The sequence below is a fragment of the Salvelinus namaycush genome, chromosome 31 (assembly GCF_016432855.1).
Source record: "Salvelinus namaycush isolate Seneca chromosome 31, SaNama_1.0, whole genome shotgun sequence".
Classification (NCBI taxonomy): Eukaryota; Metazoa; Chordata; class Actinopteri; order Salmoniformes; family Salmonidae; genus Salvelinus; species Salvelinus namaycush.
Window position 1 is genome coordinate 1,505,295 of NC_052337.1, and position 22,337 is coordinate 1,527,631.

The following is a 22,337-nucleotide window of genomic DNA, read 5'->3' on the forward strand; positions in this document are numbered from 1 at the left end:
TGAAATCTCACTCCCTGACAGGAAAAATGCTGCAGAATGAGTTCTGTTTCACTCAGAGAAATAATTCAAACGGTTTTAGAAACTAGAGAGTGTTTTCTATCCAATAGTAATAATAATATGCATATTGTACGAGCAAGAATTGAGTACGAGGCAGTTTAATTTGGGAACACATTTTTCCAAAGTCAAAATAGCACCCCCCATAGGCTCAAGAGGTTTAAGGTGTCCAGTTGAGCTTATTTTTAAACCTAAGTAATTGTAGTGTGTACAGTACTATATATATTTTGTACCAATTGAGAACTTTGGTTTAATTCCCTGAGATCTGGATCTTCTCTGGAAAATCATTATTTTAGTATTTTTGTGGTTTACTGCCAGGGCCCAGGTCTGGCAGTACTGCTCTAGCAGGTCCAGGCTCTGCTGTAGGCCATGTGCTGTGGGTAACAGCAGGCATAGGTCATCTTCGAAGAGTAGACATTTAACTTCTGAATTGTGAAGACTAACACCAGGGGCTGAGGATTTTTCTAGTATAGTGGCCAATTCGTTAATGTAAATATTGAAGAGTGCAGGGCTCAGATTACAACCCTGGCGAAGGCCCCGCCCCTGGTTAAAGAATTCTGTTATTTTCTTACCAATTTTAATTCTTGCACGTATTGCCAGTATACATTGATTTAATTATGTCATATGTTTTACCCCCTACACCACTTTCAATAACTTTGTAGAACAGTCCTGTATGCCAAATAGAATCAAACGCTTCTTGGAAGTCGATAAAGCAAGCGTATATTTTGGTATTATTTTGGTTGACATGTTTATCTGTCAGGGTGTGTAGGGTGTAAATATGATCAGTTGTGCGATGTTTTGGTATAAATCCAATTTGGCTTTTACTGTGCTTATTAAGGAAGTTTAGAACTCTTACATTGATAATACTACAGAAAACCTTCCCCAGGTTACTGTTCACGCAAATGCCTCTGTAATTGTTAGGGTCAAATTTGTCTCCGTTCTTAAAGATTGGGGTTATGAGTCCTTGATTCCAGATGTCAGGGAAATAACCTACACTCAGGATCAAATTAACCAGTTTTAATATAGCCAATTGAAATTTTGCACTAGTGAGTTTGAGCATCTCATTTAGGATGCCATCAGGTCCGCATGCTTTTTTTGGTTCTGAGTGAACGTTTATAGAGTTTTAAAGTCTCACAGTAATGAAGGTGTAATTCACCATTATTTGGGTCTCTGTGCTTTTGGTTGGATAGTGTTCTAAGTTTTCTCTCTCTCTCTGTCTCTGTGTCTCTGTCTCTCCCTCTCTGTGTGTCTCTCTCTGTCTGTGTGTCTCTCTCTCTCTGTGTCTCTGTCTCTCCCTCTCTGTGTGTCTCTCTCTCTCTGTCTCTCTCTCTCTCTCTGTGTCTCTCTCTGTCTGTCTGTCTCTCTCTCTCTCTCTGTCTCTGTCTCTCTGTCTGTCTCTCTCTCTCTCTCTGTCTCTCTCCCTCTCTGTGTGTCTCTCTCTGTCTGTGTGTCTCTCTCTCTCTCTGTGTCTCTGTCTCTCCTTCTCTGTGTGTCTCTCTCTCTGTGTCTCTCTCTCTCTCTGTGTCTCTCTCTCTCTCTGTGTCTCTCTCTCTCTCTCTCTGTGTCTCTCTCTCTCTCTGTCTGTCTCTCTCTCTCTCTGTGTCTCTCTCTCTCTCTGTCTGTCTCTCTCTCTCTCTCTCTCTCTCTGTCTCTCTCTCTCTCTGTCTGTGTGTCTCTCTCTCTCTCTGTGTCTCTGTCTCTCCCTCTCTGTGTGTCTCTCTCTCTCTGTGTCTCTCTCTCTCTTCTCCCCCCCACAGGTATCCCGTTCCCCAAGAACTTCATCCAGATTTGTAAGAAGATCATCTGCCGTCTGTTCCGGGTGTTTGTCCACGTCTACATCCACCATTTTGACCGTATGATGCTGATGGGAGCTGAGGCCCATGTTAACACCTGCTACAAGCACTTCTACTACTTCAGCACAGAACTCAACCTCATAGACCGCAAGGAGCTGGAGCCACTGGTGAGTCAAGACTGAGGGTCCCAAATGGCACCCTATTCCCTAATAGTGCACTACTTTAGACCAGAGCCCTATTCCCTATATAGTGCACTACTTTAGACCAGAGCCCTATTCCCTATATAGTGCACTACTTTAGACCAGAGCCCTATTCCCTATTAACCTATGTAATCCTCTCAGATAGACACAAGTGACTAGGTGTTTATTAAAATCCTCTGGTCACCCGGTAGTCATCTACTATGTCGGCAGGAAGCTAGCGATTTAAGAGCATTGGGCCAGGAACCAAGCACTTAACCTTTTTAATGCTCCTGTAAGTCGCTCTGGATAAGATACATGTTCTGAAGGACTGGACTGGTGTCACCTACGGGTTAGAAGGAAGTCGCGGATCAGAGAACATTAAGTGATCAGTGGTCAGCACAGCTGCCTCCGGACCACATATATCTTAACCACCTTCTATGCTATTCATCCCCCTTCTGTCTGTCTGTCTGTCTGTCTGTCTGTCTGTCTGTCTGTCTGTCTGTCTGTCTGTCTGTCTGTCTGTCTGTCTGTCTGTCTGTCTGTCTGTCTGTCTGTCTGTCTGTCTGTCTGTCTGTCTGTCTGTCTGTCTGTCTGTCTGTACTCTCCCTTCCACTGTCGTAATAAAAACCAAAATTCAAAAGAGGAGTAGAGTTCCATTCCCTTTTTAAAATGTCTAATAAACCCCACTCTCCTGGTCTAATAAACCCCACTCTCCTGGTCTAATAAACCCCACTCTCCTGGTCTAATAAACCCCACTCTCCTGGTCTAATAAACCCCACTCTCCTGGTATAATAAACCCTACTCTCCTGGTCTAATAAACCCCACTCTCCTGGTCTAATGAACCCCACTCTCCTGGTCTAATAAACCCTACTCTCCTGGTCTAATAAACCCCACTCTCCTGGTCTAATAAACCCCACTCTCTTGGTCTAATAAACCCCACTCTCCTGGTCTAATAAACCCTACCTCTTCTTTTGCATTCTTGCTTTTGCCACATTTCACAACGAAAACGCCTTCAGTGATCATGAATAATGATTAAAGGAGCTGTTATTTGCACACAGAGAGAGACGTTCTTCTCAGTCCTACTGCCTCCAACTCCTTTAACTCAAACCCCTTCTGAGTTAAATGGGAATATAAAATAGTCCTACAAGTGAGGTCCTGTAAACAGAACACAAGCAGACAATGAACACTGGTTAAGAGGGGGGGGGTGAGAAAATAAAAATAATAAAACAAGCCTAGCTAAAAAAGCAAATAGACAATGGCTTCTTTCTCTTGACTATCATAAGAGATCCCCATGACCAAGGCAGGAGAATGCCAACACCCACGTAGATATGAAACAGCCCAGAGAGAGAGAGAGAGAGAGAAGCCCACTGTGAAAGTCTGGAGGAAATTAGAGGCTGAGCTGATCAGATCAAGCCTCATTGTGCTAATATTGTTTTTTTTCACCTTGCTTGATTAAAATAGCTGTTTGTTTCTGTTTGTTTGTTTTAAAGCAATAATATGGAACTTGAAAATGCCTGGTCGGTTTTCCTTTACCAAACATTATTCAAAGTTCAGTTGGATGTTCAGTGTATAATTATATTTAATTCTTTCCATTTACCTGTCCTCTGTCCTGTATGTGAATCCGTCTCATTTGGTCTCATGGTGGCTCAGGAGAGAGGGAACAAGAGGACGTGGGGAGAATTATTTTGTTGATAGGCAACAGAGCAAGTAATGTACACACAGGAGAGAGAAGAGGTATGCTATGAGGAGGAGAGAGAGAGAAGAGGTAGGGTATGAGGAGGAGAGGGAGAGAGAGAAGAGGTAGGGTATGAGAGGGAGAAAGAGAGGCAGGGTATGAGAGGATGAGAGAGAAGAGGTAGTGTATGAGGAGGAGAGGGAGAGAGAGAAGAGGTAGGGTATGAGAGGGTGAGAGAGAAGAGGTAGGGTATGAGGAGGAGAGGGAGAGAGAGAGAGAAGAGGTAGGGTATGAGAGGGTGAGAGAGAAGAGGTAGGGTATGAGGAGGAGAGGGAGAGAGAGAGAGGAGAGGTAGGGTATGAGAGGGTGAGAGAGAAGAGGTAGGGTATGAGGAGGAGAGGGAGAGAGAGAGAGAAGAGGTAGGGTATGAGAGGGTGAGAGAGAAGAGGTAGGGTATGAGGAGGAGAGGGAGAGAGAGAGAAGAGGTAGGGTATGAGGAGGAGAGGGAGAGAGAGAGAAGAGGTAGGGTATGAGGAGGAGAGAGAGAGAGAAGGGGTAGGGTATGAGGAGGAGAGGGAGAGAGAGAGAAGAGGTAGGGTATGAGGAGGAGAGAGAGAGAGAAGAAGTAGGGTATGAGGAGGAGAGGGAGAGAAGAGGTAGGGTATGAGGAGGAGAGGGAGAGAAGAGGTAGGGTATGAGGAGGAGAGCAAGGTTCCAGGAACATTGGGGATCTTGTAGAGAGGAAAGCTGCTACCTAACAGCCTGGCTGGCTGTGTTTAAAAAAATATATATATATATATATTTCACCTTTATTTAACCAGGTGGCCAGTTGAGAACAAGTTCTCATTTACAACTGAGATCTGGCCAAGATAAAGCAAAGCAGTGCGACACAAACACCACAGAGTTACACATGGAATAAACAAACATACAGTCAATAATACAATAGAGAAAGTCTATATACAGTGTGTGCAAATGAGGTAAGATGAGGAAGGTAAGGCAATAAATAGGCCATGGTGGCGAAATAATTACAATTTAGCAATTAAACACTGGAGTGATGGATGATGGAAATTTTTACAAAGTGAAAACAGCACCCCCTATTGAGGAAAGGTTTTAAACACTGGAGTGATAGATGTGCAAAAGATGAATGTGTGTTTTAACATGTTGACCTTGTGTCTAACAGGCTGGATGTGTGAAAATGCTGTGACTATTGAAATTTCCTCGTCTCAGTCACGTGTAACTGTGTGTTTCATCGTCTCAGTCACGTGTAACTGTGTGTTTCATCGTCTCAGTCACGTGTAACTGTGTGTTTCATCGTCTCAGTCACGTGTAACTGTGTGTTTCATCGTCTCAGTCACGTGTAACTGTGTGTTTCATCGTCTCAGTCACGTGTAACTGTGTGTTTCATCCTCAGTCACGTGTAACTGTGTGTTTCATCGTCTCAGTCACGTGTAACTGTGTGTTTCATCGTCACAGTCACGTGTAACTGTGTGTTTCATCGTCACAGTCACGTGTAACTGTGTGTTTCATCCTCAGTCACGTGTAACTGTGTGTTTCATCCTCAGTCACGTGTAACTGTGTGTTTCATCCTCAGTCACGTGTAACTGTGTGTTTCATCGTCTCAGTCACGTGTAACTGTGTGTTTCATCTTCAGTCACGTGTAACTGTGTGTTTCATCTTCTCAGTCACGTGTAACTGTGTGTTTCATCCTCAGTCACGTGTAACTGTGTGTTTCATCGTCTCAGTCACGTGTAACTGTGTGTTTCCTCCTCAGTCACGTGTAACTGTGTGTTTCATCGTCACAGTCACGTGTAACTGTGTGTTTCATCCTCAGTCACGTGTAACTGTGTGTTTCATCGTCTCAGTCACGTTTAACTGTGTGTTTCATCGTCTCAGTCACGTGTAACTGTGTGTTTCATCTTCTCAGTCACGTGTAACTGTGTGTTTCATCTTCTCAGTCACGTGTAACTGTGTGTTTCATCTTCTCAGTCACGTGTAACTGTGTGTTTCATCCTCAGTCACATGTAACTGTGTGTTTCATCCTCAGTCACGTGTAACTGTGTGTTTCATCGTCTCAGTCACGTGTAACTGTGTGTTTCATCGTCTCAGTCACGTGTAACTGTGTGTTTCATCTTCTCAGTCACGTGTAACTGTGTGTTTCATCGTCTCAGTCACGTGTAACTATGTGTTTCATCTTCTCAGTCACGTGTAACTGTGTGTTTCATCGTCTCAGTCACGTGTAACTGTGTGTTTCATCTTCTCAGTCACGTGTAACTGTGTGTTTCATCGTCTCAGTCACGTGTAACTGTGTGTTTCATCTTCTCAGTCACGTGTAACTGTGTGTTTCATCGTCACAGTCACGTGTAACTGTGTGTTTCATCTTCTCAGTCACGTGTAACTGTGTGTTTCATCGTCACAGTCACGTGTAACTGTGTGTTTCATCGTCTCAGTCACGTGTAACTGTGTGTTTCCTCCTCAGTCACGTGTAACTGTGTGTTTCATCGTCTCAGTCACGTGTAACTGTGTGTTTCATCCTCAGTCACGTGTAACTGTGTGTTTCATCCTCAGTCACGTGTAACTGTGTGTTTCATCCTCAGTCACGTGTAACTGTGTGTTTCATCCTCAGTCACGTGTAACTGTGTGTTTCATCGTCTCAGTCACGTGTAACTGTGTGTTTCATCGTCACAGTCACGTGTAACTGTGTGTTTCATCGTCACAGTCACGTGTAACTGTGTGTTTCATCGTCTCAGTCACGTGTAACTGTGTGTTTCATCCTCAGTCACGTGTAACTGTGTGTTTCATCCTCAGTCACGTGTAACTGTGTGTTTCATCGTCACAGTCACGTGTAACTGTGTGTTTCATCGTCTCAGTCACGTGTAACTGTGTGTTTCATCCTCAGTCACGTGTAACTGTGTGTTTCATCCTCAGTCACGTGTAACTGTGTGTTTCATCCTCAGTCACGTGTAACTGTGTGTTTCATCCTCAGTCACGTGTAACTCTGTGTTTCATCGTCTCAGTCACGTGTAACTGTGTGTTTCATCGTCACAGTCACGTGTAACTGTGTGTTTCATCGTCACAGTCACGTGTAACTGTGTGTTTCATCGTCTCAGTCACGTGTAACTGTGTGTTTCATCCTCAGTCACGTGTAACTGTGTGTTTCATCGTCACAGTCACGTGTAACTGTGTGTTTCCTCCTCAGTCACGTGTAACTGTGTGTTTCCTCCTCAGTCACGTGTAACTGTGTGTTTCATCCTCAGTCACGTGTAACTGTGTGTTTCATCGTCACAGTCACGTGTAACTGTGTGTTTCATCGTCACAGTCACGTGTAACTGTGTGTTTCATCGTCTCAGTCACGTGTAACTGTGTGTTTCATCCTCAGTCACGTGTAACTGTGTGTTTCATCGTCACAGTCACGTGTAACTGTGTGTTTCCTCCTCAGTCACGTGTAACTGTGTGTTTCCTCCTCAGTCACGTGTAACTGTGTGTTTCATCCTCAGTCACGTGTAACTGTGTGTTTCATCCTCAGTCACGTGTAACTGTGTGTTTCATCGTCTCAGTCACGTGTAACTGTGTGTTTCCTCCTCAGTCACGTGTAACTGTGTGTTTCATCCTCAGTCACGTGTAACTGTGTGTTTCATCCTCAGTCACGTGTAACTGTGTGTTTCATCGTCTCAGTCACGTGTAACTGTGTGTTTCCTCCTCAGTCACGTGTAACTGTGTGTTTCCTCCTCAGTCACGTGTAACTGTGTGTTTCATCGTCTCAGTCACGTGTAACTGTGTGTTTCATCGTCTCAGTCACGTGTAACTGTGTGTTTCATCGTCTCAGTCACGTGTAACTGTGTGTTTCATCGTCTCAGTCACGTGTAACTGTGTGTTTCATCCTCAGTCACGTGTAACTGTGTGTTTCATCCTCAGTCACGTGTAACTGTGTGTTTCATCGTCTCAGTCACGTGTAACTGTGTGTTTCATCCTCAGTCACGTGTAACTGTGTGTTTCATCTTCTCAGTCACGTGTAACTGTGTGTTTCATCCTCAGTCACGTGTAACTGTGTGTTTCATCGTCTCAGTCACGTGTAACTGTGTGTTTCCTCCTCAGTCACGTGTAACTGTGTGTTTCATCGTCACAGTCACGTGTAACTGTGTGTTTCATCCTCAGTCACGTGTAACTGTGTGTTTCATCGTCTCAGTCACGTTTAACTGTGTGTTTCATCGTCTCAGTCACGTGTAACTGTGTGTTTCATCTTCTCAGTCACGTGTAACTGTGTGTTTCATCTTCTCAGTCACGTGTAACTGTGTGTTTCATCCTCAGTCACATGTAACTGTGTGTTTCATCCTCAGTCACGTGTAACTGTGTGTTTCATCGTCTCAGTCACGTGTAACTGTGTGTTTCATCGTCTCAGTCACGTGTAACTGTGTGTTTCATCTTCTCAGTCACGTGTAACTGTGTGTTTCATCGTCTCAGTCACGTGTAACTGTGTGTTTCATCTTCTCAGTCACGTGTAACTGTGTGTTTCATCGTCTCAGTCACGTGTAACTGTGTGTTTCATCTTCTCAGTCACGTGTAACTGTGTGTTTCATCGTCTCAGTCACGTGTAACTGTGTGTTTCATCTTCTCAGTCACGTGTAACTGTGTGTTTCATCGTCACAGTCACGTGTAACTGTGTGTTTCATCTTCTCAGTTACGTGTAACTGTGTGTTTCATCGTCACAGTCACGTGTAACTGTGTGTTTCATCGTCTCAGTCACGTGTAACTGTGTGTTTCCTCCTCAGTCACGTGTAACTGTGTGTTTCATCGTCTCAGTCACGTGTAACTGTGTGTTTCATCCTCAGTCACGTGTAACTGTGTGTTTCATCCTCAGTCACGTGTAACTGTGTGTTTCATCCTCAGTCACGTGTAACTGTGTGTTTCATCCTCAGTCACGTGTAACTGTGTGTTTCATCGTCTCAGTCACGTGTAACTGTGTGTTTCATCGTCACAGTCACGTGTAACTGTGTGTTTCATCGTCACAGTCACGTGTAACTGTGTGTTTCATCGTCTCAGTCACGTGTAACTGTGTGTTTCATCCTCAGTCACGTGTAACTGTGTGTTTCATCCTCAGTCACGTGTAACTGTGTGTTTCATCGTCACAGTCACGTGTAACTGTGTGTTTCATCGTCTCAGTCACGTGTAACTGTGTGTTTCATCCTCAGTCACGTGTAACTGTGTGTTTCATCCTCAGTCACGTGTAACTGTGTGTTTCATCCTCAGTCACGTGTAACTGTGTGTTTCATCGTCTCAGTCACGTGTAACTGTGTGTTTCATCGTCTCAGTCACGTGTAACTGTGTGTTTCATCGTCTCAGTCACGTGTAACTGTGTGTTTCATCTTCTCAGTCACGTGTAACTGTGTGTTTCATCGTCTCAGTCACGTGTAACTGTGTGTTTCATCTTCTCAGTTACGTGTAACTGTGTGTTTCATCGTCACAGTCACGTGTAACTGTGTGTTTCATCGTCTCAGTCACGTGTAACTGTGTGTTTCATCGTCTCAGTCACGTGTAACTGTGTGTTTCATCCTCAGTCACGTGTAACTGTGTGTTTCATCCTCAGTCACGTGTAACTGTGTGTTTCATCGTCTCAGTCACGTGTAACTGTGTGTTTCATCCTCAGTCACGTGTAACTGTGTGTTTCATCCTCAGTCACGTGTAACTGTGTGTTTCATCGTCACAGTCACGTGTAACTGTGTGTTTCATCGTCTCAGTCACGTGTAACTGTGTGTTTCATCCTCAGTCACGTGTAACTGTGTGTTTCATCCTCAGTCACGTGTAACTGTGTGTTTCATCCTCAGTCACGTGTAACTGTGTGTTTCATCCTCAGTCACGTGTAACTGTGTGTTTCATCGTCTGTCACGTGTAACTGTGTGTTTCATCGTCACAGTCACGTGTAACTGTGTGTTTCATCGTCACAGTCACGTGTAACTGTGTGTTTCATCGTCTCAGTCACGTGTAACTGTGTGTTTCATCCTCAGTCACGTGTAACTGTGTGTTTCATCGTCTCAGTCACGTGTAACTGTGTGTTTCCTCCTCAGTCACGTGTAACTGTGTGTTTCATCGTCACAGTCACGTGTAACTGTGTGTTTCATCCTCAGTCACGTGTAACTGTGTGTTTCATCGTCTCAGTCACGTTTAACTGTGTGTTTCATCGTCTCAGTCACGTGTAACTGTGTGTTTCATCTTCTCAGTCACGTGTAACTGTGTGTTTCATCTTCTCAGTCACGTGTAACTGTGTGTTTCATCCTCAGTCACATGTAACTGTGTGTTTCATCCTCAGTCACGTGTAACTGTGTGTTTCATCGTCTCAGTCACGTGTAACTGTGTGTTTCATCGTCTCAGTCACGTGTAACTGTGTGTTTCATCTTCTCAGTCACGTGTAACTGTGTGTTTCATCGTCTCAGTCACGTGTAACTATGTGTTTCATCTTCTCAGTCACGTGTAACTGTGTGTTTCATCGTCTCAGTCACGTGTAACTGTGTGTTTCATCTTCTCAGTCACGTGTAACTGTGTGTTTCATCGTCTCAGTCACGTGTAACTGTGTGTTTCATCTTCTCAGTCACGTGTAACTGTGTGTTTCATCGTCACAGTCACGTGTAACTGTGTGTTTCATCTTCTCAGTCACGTGTAACTGTGTGTTTCATCGTCACAGTCACGTGTAACTGTGTGTTTCATCGTCTCAGTCACGTGTAACTGTGTGTTTCCTCCTCAGTCACGTGTAACTGTGTGTTTCATCGTCTCAGTCACGTGTAACTGTGTGTTTCATCCTCAGTCACGTGTAACTGTGTGTTTCATCCTCAGTCACGTGTAACTGTGTGTTTCATCCTCAGTCACGTGTAACTGTGTGTTTCATCCTCAGTCACGTGTAACTGTGTGTTTCATCGTCTCAGTCACGTGTAACTGTGTGTTTCATCGTCTCAGTCACGTGTAACTGTGTGTTTCATCGTCACAGTCACGTGTAACTGTGTGTTTCATCGTCTCAGTCACGTGTAACTGTGTGTTTCATCGTCTCAGTCACGTGTAACTGTGTGTTTCATCCTCAGTCACGTGTAACTGTGTGTTTCATCGTCACAGTCACGTGTAACTGTGTGTTTCATCGTCTCAGTCACGTGTAACTGTGTGTTTCATCCTCAGTCACGTGTAACTGTGTGTTTCATCCTCAGTCACGTGTAACTGTGTGTTTCATCCTCAGTCACGTGTAACTCTGTGTTTCATCGTCTCAGTCACGTGTAACTGTGTGTTTCATCGTCACAGTCACGTGTAACTGTGTGTTTCATCGTCACAGTCACGTGTAACTGTGTGTTTCATCGTCTCAGTCACGTGTAACTGTGTGTTTCATCCTCAGTCACGTGTAACTGTGTGTTTCATCGTCACAGTCACGTGTAACTGTGTGTTTCCTCCTCAGTCACGTGTAACTGTGTGTTTCCTCCTCAGTCACGTGTAACTGTGTGTTTCATCCTCAGTCACGTGTAACTGTGTGTTTCATCGTCACAGTCACGTGTAACTGTGTGTTTCATCGTCACAGTCACGTGTAACTGTGTGTTTCATCGTCTCAGTCACGTGTAACTGTGTGTTTCATCCTCAGTCACGTGTAACTGTGTGTTTCATCGTCACAGTCACGTGTAACTGTGTGTTTCCTCCTCAGTCACGTGTAACTGTGTGTTTCCTCCTCAGTCACGTGTAACTGTGTGTTTCATCCTCAGTCACGTGTAACTGTGTGTTTCATCCTCAGTCACGTGTAACTGTGTGTTTCATCGTCTCAGTCACGTGTAACTGTGTGTTTCCTCCTCAGTCACGTGTAACTGTGTGTTTCCTCCTCAGTCACGTGTAACTGTGTGTTTCATCCTCAGTCACGTGTAACTGTGTGTTTCATCGTCTCAGTCACGTGTAACTGTGTGTTTCCTCCTCAGTCACGTGTAACTGTGTGTTTCCTCCTCAGTCACGTGTAACTGTGTGTTTCATCGTCTCAGTCACGTGTAACTGTGTGTTTCATCGTCTCAGTCACGTGTAACTGTGTGTTTCATCGTCTCAGTCACGTGTAACTGTGTGTTTCATCGTCTCAGTCACGTTTAACTGTGTGTTTCATCCTCAGTCACGTGTAACTGTGTGTTTCATCCTCAGTCACGTGTAACTGTGTGTTTCATCGTCTCAGTCACGTGTAACTGTGTGTTTCATCCTCAGTCACGTGTAACTGTGTGTTTCATCTTCTCAGTCACGTGTAACTGTGTGTTTCATCCTCAGTCACGTGTAACTGTGTGTTTCATCGTCTCAGTCACGTGTAACTGTGTGTTTCCTCCTCAGTCACGTGTAACTGTGTGTTTCATCGTCACAGTCACGTGTAACTGTGTGTTTCATCCTCAGTCACGTGTAACTGTGTGTTTCATCGTCTCAGTCACGTTTAACTGTGTGTTTCATCGTCTCAGTCACGTGTAACTGTGTGTTTCATCTTCTCAGTCACGTGTAACTGTGTGTTTCATCTTCTCAGTCACGTGTAACTGTGTGTTTCATCCTCAGTCACATGTAACTGTGTGTTTCATCCTCAGTCACGTGTAACTGTGTGTTTCATCGTCTCAGTCACGTGTAACTGTGTGTTTCATCGTCTCAGTCACGTGTAACTGTGTGTTTCATCTTCTCAGTCACGTGTAACTGTGTGTTTCATCGTCTCAGTCACGTGTAACTGTGTGTTTCATCTTCTCAGTCACGTGTAACTGTGTGTTTCATCGTCTCAGTCACGTGTAACTGTGTGTTTCATCTTCTCAGTCACGTGTAACTGTGTGTTTCATCGTCTCAGTCACGTGTAACTGTGTGTTTCATCTTCTCAGTCACGTGTAACTGTGTGTTTCATCGTCACAGTCACGTGTAACTGTGTGTTTCATCTTCTCAGTTACGTGTAACTGTGTGTTTCATCGTCACAGTCACGTGTAACTGTGTGTTTCATCGTCTCAGTCACGTGTAACTGTGTGTTTCCTCCTCAGTCACGTGTAACTGTGTGTTTCATCGTCTCAGTCACGTGTAACTGTGTGTTTCATCCTCAGTCACGTGTAACTGTGTGTTTCATCCTCAGTCACGTGTAACTGTGTGTTTCATCCTCAGTCACGTGTAACTGTGTGTTTCATCCTCAGTCACGTGTAACTGTGTGTTTCATCCTCAGTCACGTGTAACTGTGTGTTTCATCGTCTCAGTCACGTGTAACTGTGTGTTTCATCGTCACAGTCACGTGTAACTGTGTGTTTCATCGTCACAGTCACGTGTAACTGTGTGTTTCATCGTCTCAGTCACGTGTAACTGTGTGTTTCATCCTCAGTCACGTGTAACTGTGTGTTTCATCCTCAGTCACGTGTAACTGTGTGTTTCATCGTCACAGTCACGTGTAACTGTGTGTTTCATCGTCTCAGTCACGTGTAACTGTGTGTTTCATCCTCAGTCACGTGTAACTGTGTGTTTCATCCTCAGTCACGTGTAACTGTGTGTTTCATCCTCAGTCACGTGTAACTGTGTGTTTCATCGTCTCAGTCACGTGTAACTGTGTGTTTCATCTTCTCAGTCACGTGTAACTGTGTGTTTCATCGTCTCAGTCACGTGTAACTGTGTGTTTCATCTTCTCAGTCACGTGTAACTGTGTGTTTCATCGTCTCAGTCACGTGTAACTGTGTGTTTCATCTTCTCAGTCACGTGTAACTGTGTGTTTCATCGTCACAGTCACGTGTAACTGTGTGTTTCATCTTCTCAGTTACGTGTAACTGTGTGTTTCATCGTCACAGTCACGTGTAACTGTGTGTTTCATCGTCTCAGTCACGTGTAACTGTGTGTTTCATCCTCAGTCACGTGTAACTGTGTGTTTCATCCTCAGTCACGTGTAACTGTGTGTTTCATCCTCAGTCACGTGTAACTGTGTGTTTCATCGTCTCAGTCACGTGTAACTGTGTGTTTCATCGTCACAGTCACGTGTAACTGTGTGTTTCATCGTCACAGTCACGTGTAACTGTGTGTTTCATCGTCTCAGTCACGTGTAACTGTGTGTTTCATCCTCAGTCACGTGTAACTGTGTGTTTCATCCTCAGTCACGTGTAACTGTGTGTTTCATCGTCACAGTCACGTGTAACTGTGTGTTTCATCGTCTCAGTCACGTGTAACTGTGTGTTTCATCTTCTCAGTCACGTGTAACTGTGTGTTTCATCGTCTCAGTCACGTGTAACTGTGTGTTTCATCTTCTCAGTCACGTGTAACTGTGTGTTTCATCGTCTCAGTCACGTGTAACTGTGTGTTTCATCTTCTCAGTTACGTGTAACTGTGTGTTTCATCGTCACAGTCACGTGTAACTGTGTGTTTCATCGTCTCAGTCACGTGTAACTGTGTGTTTCATCCTCAGTCACGTGTAACTGTGTGTTTCATCCTCAGTCACGTGTAACTGTGTGTTTCATCCTCAGTCACGTGTAACTGTGTGTTTCATCCTCAGTCACGTGTAACTGTGTGTTTCATCGTCTCAGTCACGTGTAACTGTGTGTTTCATCGTCACAGTCACGTGTAACTGTGTGTTTCATCGTCACAGTCACGTGTAACTGTGTGTTTCATCGTCTCAGTCACGTGTAACTGTGTGTTTCATCCTCAGTCACGTGTAACTGTGTGTTTCATCCTCAGTCACGTGTAACTGTGTGTTTCATCGTCACAGTCACGTGTAACTGTGTGTTTCATCGTCTCAGTCACGTGTAACTGTGTGTTTCATCCTCAGTCACGTGTAACTGTGTGTTTCATCCTCAGTCACGTGTAACTGTGTGTTTCATCCTCAGTCACGTGTAACTGTGTGTTTCATCGTCTCAGTCACGTGTAACTGTGTGTTTCATCGTCTCAGTCACGTGTAACTGTGTGTTTCATCTTCTCAGTCACGTGTAACTGTGTGTTTCATCGTCTCAGTCACGTGTAACTGTGTGTTTCATCTTCTCAGTCACGTGTAACTGTGTGTTTCATCGTCTCAGTCACGTGTAACTGTGTGTTTCATCTTCTCAGTCACGTGTAACTGTGTGTTTCATCGTCTCAGTCACGTGTAACTGTGTGTTTCATCTTCTCAGTCACGTGTAACTGTGTGTTTCATCGTCACAGTCACGTGTAACTGTGTGTTTCATCGTCACAGTCACGTGTAACTGTGTGTTTCATCTTCTCAGTCACGTGTAACTGTGTGTTTCATCGTCACAGTCACGTGTAACTGTGTGTTTCATCGTCTCAGTCACGTGTAACTGTGTGTTTCATCGTCTCAGTCACGTGTAACTGTGTGTTTCATCGTCTCAGTCACGTGTAACTGTGTGTTTCATCCTCAGTCACGTGTAACTGTGTGTTTCATCCTCAGTCACGTGTAACTGTGTGTTTCATCCTCAGTCACGTGTAACTGTGTGTTTCATCGTCTCAGTCACGTGTAACTGTGTGTTTCATCGTCACAGTCACGTGTAACTGTGTGTTTCATCGTCACAGTCACGTGTAACTGTGTGTTTCATCGTCTCAGTCACGTGTAACTGTGTGTTTCATCCTCAGTCACGTGTAACTGTGTGTTTCATCCTCAGTCACGTGTAACTGTGTGTTTCATCGTCACAGTCACGTGTAACTGTGTGTTTCATCGTCTCAGTCACGTGTAACTGTGTGTTTCATCCTCAGTCACGTGTAACTGTGTGTTTCATCCTCAGTCACGTGTAACTGTGTGTTTCATCCTCAGTCACGTGTAACTCTGTGTTTCATCGTCTCAGTCACGTGTAACTGTGTGTTTCATCGTCACAGTCACGTGTAACTGTGTGTTTCATCGTCACAGTCACGTGTAACTGTGTGTTTCATCGTCTCAGTCACGTGTAACTGTGTGTTTCATCCTCAGTCACGTGTAACTGTGTGTTTCATCGTCACAGTCACGTGTAACTGTGTGTTTCCTCCTCAGTCACGTGTAACTGTGTGTTTCCTCCTCAGTCACGTGTAACTGTGTGTTTCATCCTCAGTCACGTGTAACTGTGTGTTTCATCGTCACAGTCACGTGTAACTGTGTGTTTCATCGTCACAGTCACGTGTAACTGTGTGTTTCATCGTCACAGTCACGTGTAACTGTGTGTTTCATCGTCTCAGTCACGTGTAACTGTGTGTTTCATCCTCAGTCACGTGTAACTGTGTGTTTCATCGTCACAGTCACGTGTAACTGTGTGTTTCATCGTCACAGTCACGTGTAACTGTGTGTTTCCTCCTCAGTCACGTGTAACTGTGTGTTTCATCCTCAGTCACGTGTAACTGTGTGTTTCATCCTCAGTCACGTGTAACTGTGTGTTTCATCCTCAGTCACGTGTAACTGTGTGTTTCATCGTCTCAGTCACGTGTAACTGTGTGTTTCCTCCTCAGTCACGTGTAACTGTGTGTTTCATCCTCAGTCACGTGTAACTGTGTGTTTCATCCTCAGTCACGTGTAACTGTGTGTTTCATCATCTCAGTCACGTGTAACTGTGTGTTTCATCGTCTCAGTCACGTGTAACTGTGTGTTTCATCGTCTCAGTCACGTGTAACTGTGTGTTTCATCGTCTCAGTCACGTGTAACTGTGTGTTTCATCCTCAGTCACGTGTAACTGTGTGTTTCATCCTCAGTCACGTGTAACTGTGTGTTTCATCGTCTCAGTCACGTGTAACTGTGTGTTTCATCCTCAGTCACGTGTAACTGTGTGTTTCATCTTCTCAGTCACGTGTAACTGTGTGTTTCATCCTCAGTCACGTGTAACTGTGTGTTTCATCGTCTCAGTCACGTGTAACTGTGTGTTTCCTCCTCAGTCACGTGTAACTGTGTGTTTCATCGTCACAGTCACGTGTAACTGTGTGTTTCATCCTCAGTCACGTGTAACTGTGTGTTTCATCGTCTCAGTCACGTTTAACTGTGTGTTTCATCGTCTCAGTCACGTGTAACTGTGTGTTTCATCTTCTCAGTCACGTGTAACTGTGTGTTTCATCTTCTCAGTCACGTGTAACTGTGTGTTTCATCCTCAGTCACATGTAACTGTGTGTTTCATCCTCAGTCACGTGTAACTGTGTGTTTCATCGTCTCAGTCACGTGTAACTGTGTGTTTCATCGTCTCAGTCACGTGTAACTGTGTGTTTCATCTTCTCAGTCACGTGTAACTGTGTGTTTCATCGTCTCAGTCACGTGTAACTGTGTGTTTCATCTTCTCAGTCACGTGTAACTGTGTGTTTCATCGTCTCAGTCACGTGTAACTGTGTGTTTCATCTTCTCAGTCACGTGTAACTGTGTGTTTCATCGTCTCAGTCACGTGTAACTGTGTGTTTCATCTTCTCAGTCACGTGTAACTGTGTGTTTCATCGTCACAGTCACGTGTAACTGTGTGTTTCATCTTCTCAGTTACGTGTAACTGTGTGTTTCATCGTCACAGTCACGTGTAACTGTGTGTTTCATCGTCTCAGTCACGTGTAACTGTGTGTTTCCTCCTCAGTCACGTGTAACTGTGTGTTTCATCGTCTCAGTCACGTGTAACTGTGTGTTTCATCCTCAGTCACGTGTAACTGTGTGTTTCATCCTCAGTCACGTGTAACTGTGTGTTTCATCCTCAGTCACGTGTAACTGTGTGTTTCATCCTCAGTCACGTGTAACTGTGTGTTTCATCGTCTCAGTCACGTGTAACTGTGTGTTTCATCGTCACAGTCACGTGTAACTGTGTGTTTCATCGTCACAGTCACGTGTAACTGTGTGTTTCATCGTCTCAGTCACGTGTAACTGTGTGTTTCATCCTCAGTCACGTGTAACTGTGTGTTTCATCCTCAGTCACGTGTAACTGTGTGTTTCATCGTCACAGTCACGTGTAACTGTGTGTTTCATCGTCTCAGTCACGTGTAACTGTGTGTTTCATCCTCAGTCACGTGTAACTGTGTGTTTCATCCTCAGTCACGTGTAACTGTGTGTTTCATCCTCAGTCACGTGTAACTGTGTGTTTCATCGTCTCAGTCACGTGTAACTGTGTGTTTCATCTTCTCAGTCACGTGTAACTGTGTGTTTCATCGTCTCAGTCACGTGTAACTGTGTGTTTCATCTTCTCAGTCACGTGTAACTGTGTGTTTCATCGTCTCAGTCACGTGTAACTGTGTGTTTCATCTTCTCAGTCACGTGTAACTGTGTGTTTCATCGTCACAGTCACGTGTAACTGTGTGTTTCATCTTCTCAGTTACGTGTAACTGTGTGTTTCATCGTCACAGTCACGTGTAACTGTGTGTTTCATCGTCTCAGTCACGTGTAACTGTGTGTTTCATCCTCAGTCACGTGTAACTGTGTGTTTCATCCTCAGTCACGTGTAACTGTGTGTTTCATCCTCAGTCACGTGTAACTGTGTGTTTCATCCTCAGTCACGTGTAACTGTGTGTTTCATCGTCTCAGTCACGTGTAACTGTGTGTTTCATCGTCACAGTCACGTGTAACTGTGTGTTTCATCGTCACAGTCACGTGTAACTGTGTGTTTCATCGTCTCAGTCACGTGTAACTGTGTGTTTCATCCTCAGTCACGTGTAACTGTGTGTTTCATCCTCAGTCACGTGTAACTGTGTGTTTCATCGTCACAGTCACGTGTAACTGTGTGTTTCATCGTCTCAGTCACGTGTAACTGTGTGTTTCATCTTCTCAGTCACGTGTAACTGTGTGTTTCATCGTCTCAGTCACGTGTAACTGTGTGTTTCATCTTCTCAGTCACGTGTAACTGTGTGTTTCATCGTCTCAGTCACGTGTAACTGTGTGTTTCATCTTCTCAGTTACGTGTAACTGTGTGTTTCATCGTCACAGTCACGTGTAACTGTGTGTTTCATCGTCTCAGTCACGTGTAACTGTGTGTTTCATCCTCAGTCACGTGTAACTGTGTGTTTCATCCTCAGTCACGTGTAACTGTGTGTTTCATCCTCAGTCACGTGTAACTGTGTGTTTCATCCTCAGTCACGTGTAACTGTGTGTTTCATCGTCTCAGTCACGTGTAACTGTGTGTTTCATCGTCACAGTCACGTGTAACTGTGTGTTTCATCGTCACAGTCACGTGTAACTGTGTGTTTCATCGTCTCAGTCACGTGTAACTGTGTGTTTCATCCTCAGTCACGTGTAACTGTGTGTTTCATCCTCAGTCACGTGTAACTGTGTGTTTCATCGTCACAGTCACGTGTAACTGTGTGTTTCATCGTCTCAGTCACGTGTAACTGTGTGTTTCATCCTCAGTCACGTGTAACTGTGTGTTTCATCCTCAGTCACGTGTAACTGTGTGTTTCATCCTCAGTCACGTGTAACTGTGTGTTTCATCCTCAGTCACGTGTAACTGTGTGTTTCATCGTCTGTCACGTGTAACTGTGTGTTTCATCGTCACAGTCACGTGTAACTGTGTGTTTCATCGTCACAGTCACGTGTAACTGTGTGTTTCATCGTCTCAGTCACGTGTAACTGTGTGTTTCATCCTCAGTCACGTGTAACTGTGTGTTTCATCCTCAGTCACGTGTAACTGTGTGTTTCATCGTCACAGTCACGTGTAACTGTGTGTTTCATCGTCTCAGTCACGTGTAACTGTGTGTTTCCTCCTCAGTCACGTGTAACTGTGTGTTTCCTCCTCAGTCACGTGTAACTGTGTGTTTCATCGTCTCAGTCACGTGTAACTGTGTGTTTCATCCTCAGTCACGTGTAACTGTGTGTTTCATCGTCTCAGTCACGTGTAACTGTGTGTTTCATCGTCTCAGTCACGTGTAACTGTGTGTTTCATCCTCAGTCACGTGTAGCTGTGTGTTTCATCGTCACAGTCACGTGTAACTGTGTGTTTCATCCTCAGTCACGTGTAACTGTGTGTTTCATCGTCACAGTCACGTGTAACTGTGTGTTTCATCGTCACAGTCACTTGTAACTGTGTGTTTCATCGTCTCAGTCACGTGTAACTGTGTGTTTCATCCTCAGTCACGTGTAACTGTGTGTTTCATCCTCAGTCACGTGAGACACACAGTGTGTTTCATCGTCTCAGTCACGTGTAACTGTGTGTTTCATCGTCTCAGTCACGTGTAACTGTGTGTTTCCTCCTCAGTCACGTGTAACTGTGTGTTTCATCGTCTCAGTCACGTGTAACTGTGTGTTTCATCGTCACAGTCACGTGTAACTGTGTGTTTCATCGTCTCAGTCACGTGTAACTGTGTGTTTCATCGTCACAGTCACGTGTAACTGTGTGTTTCATCGTCTCAGTCACGTGTAACTGTGTGTTTCATCGTCTCAGTCACGTGTAACTGTGTGTTTCATCGTCACAGTCACGTGTAACTGTGTGTTTCATCCTCAGTCACGTGTAACTGTGTGTTTCATCGTCTCAGTCACGTGTAACTGTGTGTTTCATCGTCTCAGTCATGTGTAACTGTGTGTTTCATCCTCAGTCACGTGTAACTGTGTGTTTCATCGTCTCAGTCACGTGTAACTGTGTGTTTCATCGTCTCAGTCACGTGTAACTGTGTGTTTCATCCTCAGTCACGTGTAACTGTGTGTTTCATCGTCTCAGTCACGTGTAACTGTGTGTTTCATCCTCAGTCACGTGTAACTGTGTGTTTCATCGTCTGTCACGTGTAACTGTGTGTTTCATCCTCAGTCACGTGTAACTGTGTGTTTCATCGTCTCAGTCACGTGTAACTGTGTGTTTCATCCTCAGTCACGTGTAACTGTGTGTTTCATCGTCTCAGTCACGTGTAACTGTGTGTTTCATCCTCAGTCACGTGTAACTGTGTGTTTCATCGTCTCAGTCACGTGTAACTGTGTGTTTCATCGTCTCAGTCACGTGTGTTTCTTTTCTCCCTTCCAGAAAGAGATGACTTCTGGGATGTGTCACTGAGGAGCAGAACCACTGGAGCAGCTGAGGGACTGTCGGGGACGTCCTGCTGGCATGGCAGGAGGTTACCATGGAGATATGGAGGGGTACACAGTTGACTCTGAAGCTTGATGACATCATCAGTGTGATTCAACTAGCTAGATGTCATCGCTGTCATTCTGATAGCAAGAGAAGAACCTGCAGATATACCCGGATGAATGTATGGATGAATGGGATGGATGGATGGATGGACACTGTAGCAAAGACATTCTACTATTTCTACTGTAGTTTACTTTAAGGACCTCCCTCTGTAACACCACGTCGTTGAGGAGGACCTCCCTCTGTAACACCACGTCGTTGAGGAGGACCTCCCTCTGTAACACCACGTCGTTGAGGAGGACCTCCCTCTGTAACACCACGTCGTTGAGGAGGACCTCCCTCTGTAACACCACGTCGTTGAGGAGGACCTCCCTCTGTAACACCACATCGTTGAGGAGGACCTCCCTCTGTAACACCACATCGTTGAGGAGGACCTCCCTCTGTAACACCACATCGTTGAGGAGGACCTCCCTCTGTAACACCACATCGTTGAGGAGGACCTCCCTCTGTAACACCACGTCGTTGAGGAGGACCTCCCTCTGTAACACCACGTCATTGAGGAGGAGATGATTTAACCTCTCTAGGGTATGTGGGACGGTAGCGTCCCACCTCGTCAACAGCCAGTGAAACTGCAGGGCGCCAAATTCAAAACAACAGAAATCCTATAATTTAAATTCCTCAAACATACAAGTATTTTACACCATTTTAAAGATACACTTGTTGTAAATCCAGCCAAAGTGTCCGATTTCAAAAAGGTTTTACGACGAAAGCACACTAAACGATTATGTTAGGTATGAGCCAAGTCACAGAAAAAGACAGCCATTTTTCCAGCCAAAGAGAGCAGTAACAAAAAGCAGAAATAGAGATCAAATTAATCACTAACCTTTGATAATCTTCATCAGATGACACCCATAGGACTTCATGTTACACAATACATGTATTTTTTATTCGGTAAAGTTCATATTTATATCCAAAAATCTGAGTTTAGGCAAGACGCTACTGTATCACTTGGCAAAAAGCCTGAGAAAAAGCAGAGCGCCAAATTAAAATGAATTACTATGAAAATTACTATAAAATCAAAATTTCATTAAATCACGCATGAAAGATACCAAATTAAAGCTACACTGGTTGTGAATCCAGCCAACACGTCAGAATTCAAATAGGTTTTTCAGCGAAAGCATACGATGCTATTATCTGAGCATAGCACCATAGTAAACAAAATAGAGAAAACTTTTCAACCCTGCAGGCACAACACAAAACGCAGAAATAAAAATATAATTCATGCCTTACCTTTGACGAGCTTCTGTTGTTGGCACTCCAATATGTCCCATAAACATCACAAATGGTCCTTTTGTTCGATTAATTCCGTCGATATATATCCAAAATGTCCATTTATTTGGCGCGTTTGATCCAGAAAAACACCGGTTCCAACTTGCTCAAACGTGACGACAAAATATCTCAAAGGTTACCTGTAAACTTTGCCAAAAAATTTCAAAAAACTTTTGTAATACAACTTTAGGTATTTTTTAACGTTAATAATTGATAAAATTGAAGACGGGATGATATGTGTTCAATAGAGGATTAAAACGATATGTAGCATGCCTTCTGTTTGATTGAAACGCATGTCCAGGACACCTGGAGTGACTCGACTTCAAGATGGCCGTATTTCTTCATTACACAAAGGAATAAACTCAACCTA

At 44.3% G+C, this 22,337-nt stretch overlaps 1 protein-coding gene across 1 annotated transcript in view; it reads left to right on the plus strand.

Moving 5' to 3' along the window:
- Window positions 1–21,277, plus strand: part of LOC120026078 (MOB kinase activator 3B) — a 90,792-nt gene extending 69,515 nt beyond the window's left edge. Inside the window, exons 3-4 of the mRNA XM_038970870.1 lie at window positions 1,812–2,014; window positions 20,534–21,277. Coding sequence (XP_038826798.1) covers window positions 1,812–2,014; window positions 20,534–20,563 — 233 coding nt within the window. The 3' untranslated portion in view covers window positions 20,564–21,277. The remainder of the gene's footprint in view (window positions 1–1,811; window positions 2,015–20,533) is intronic.
- Window positions 21,278–22,337: the final 1,060 nt, after the last annotated feature.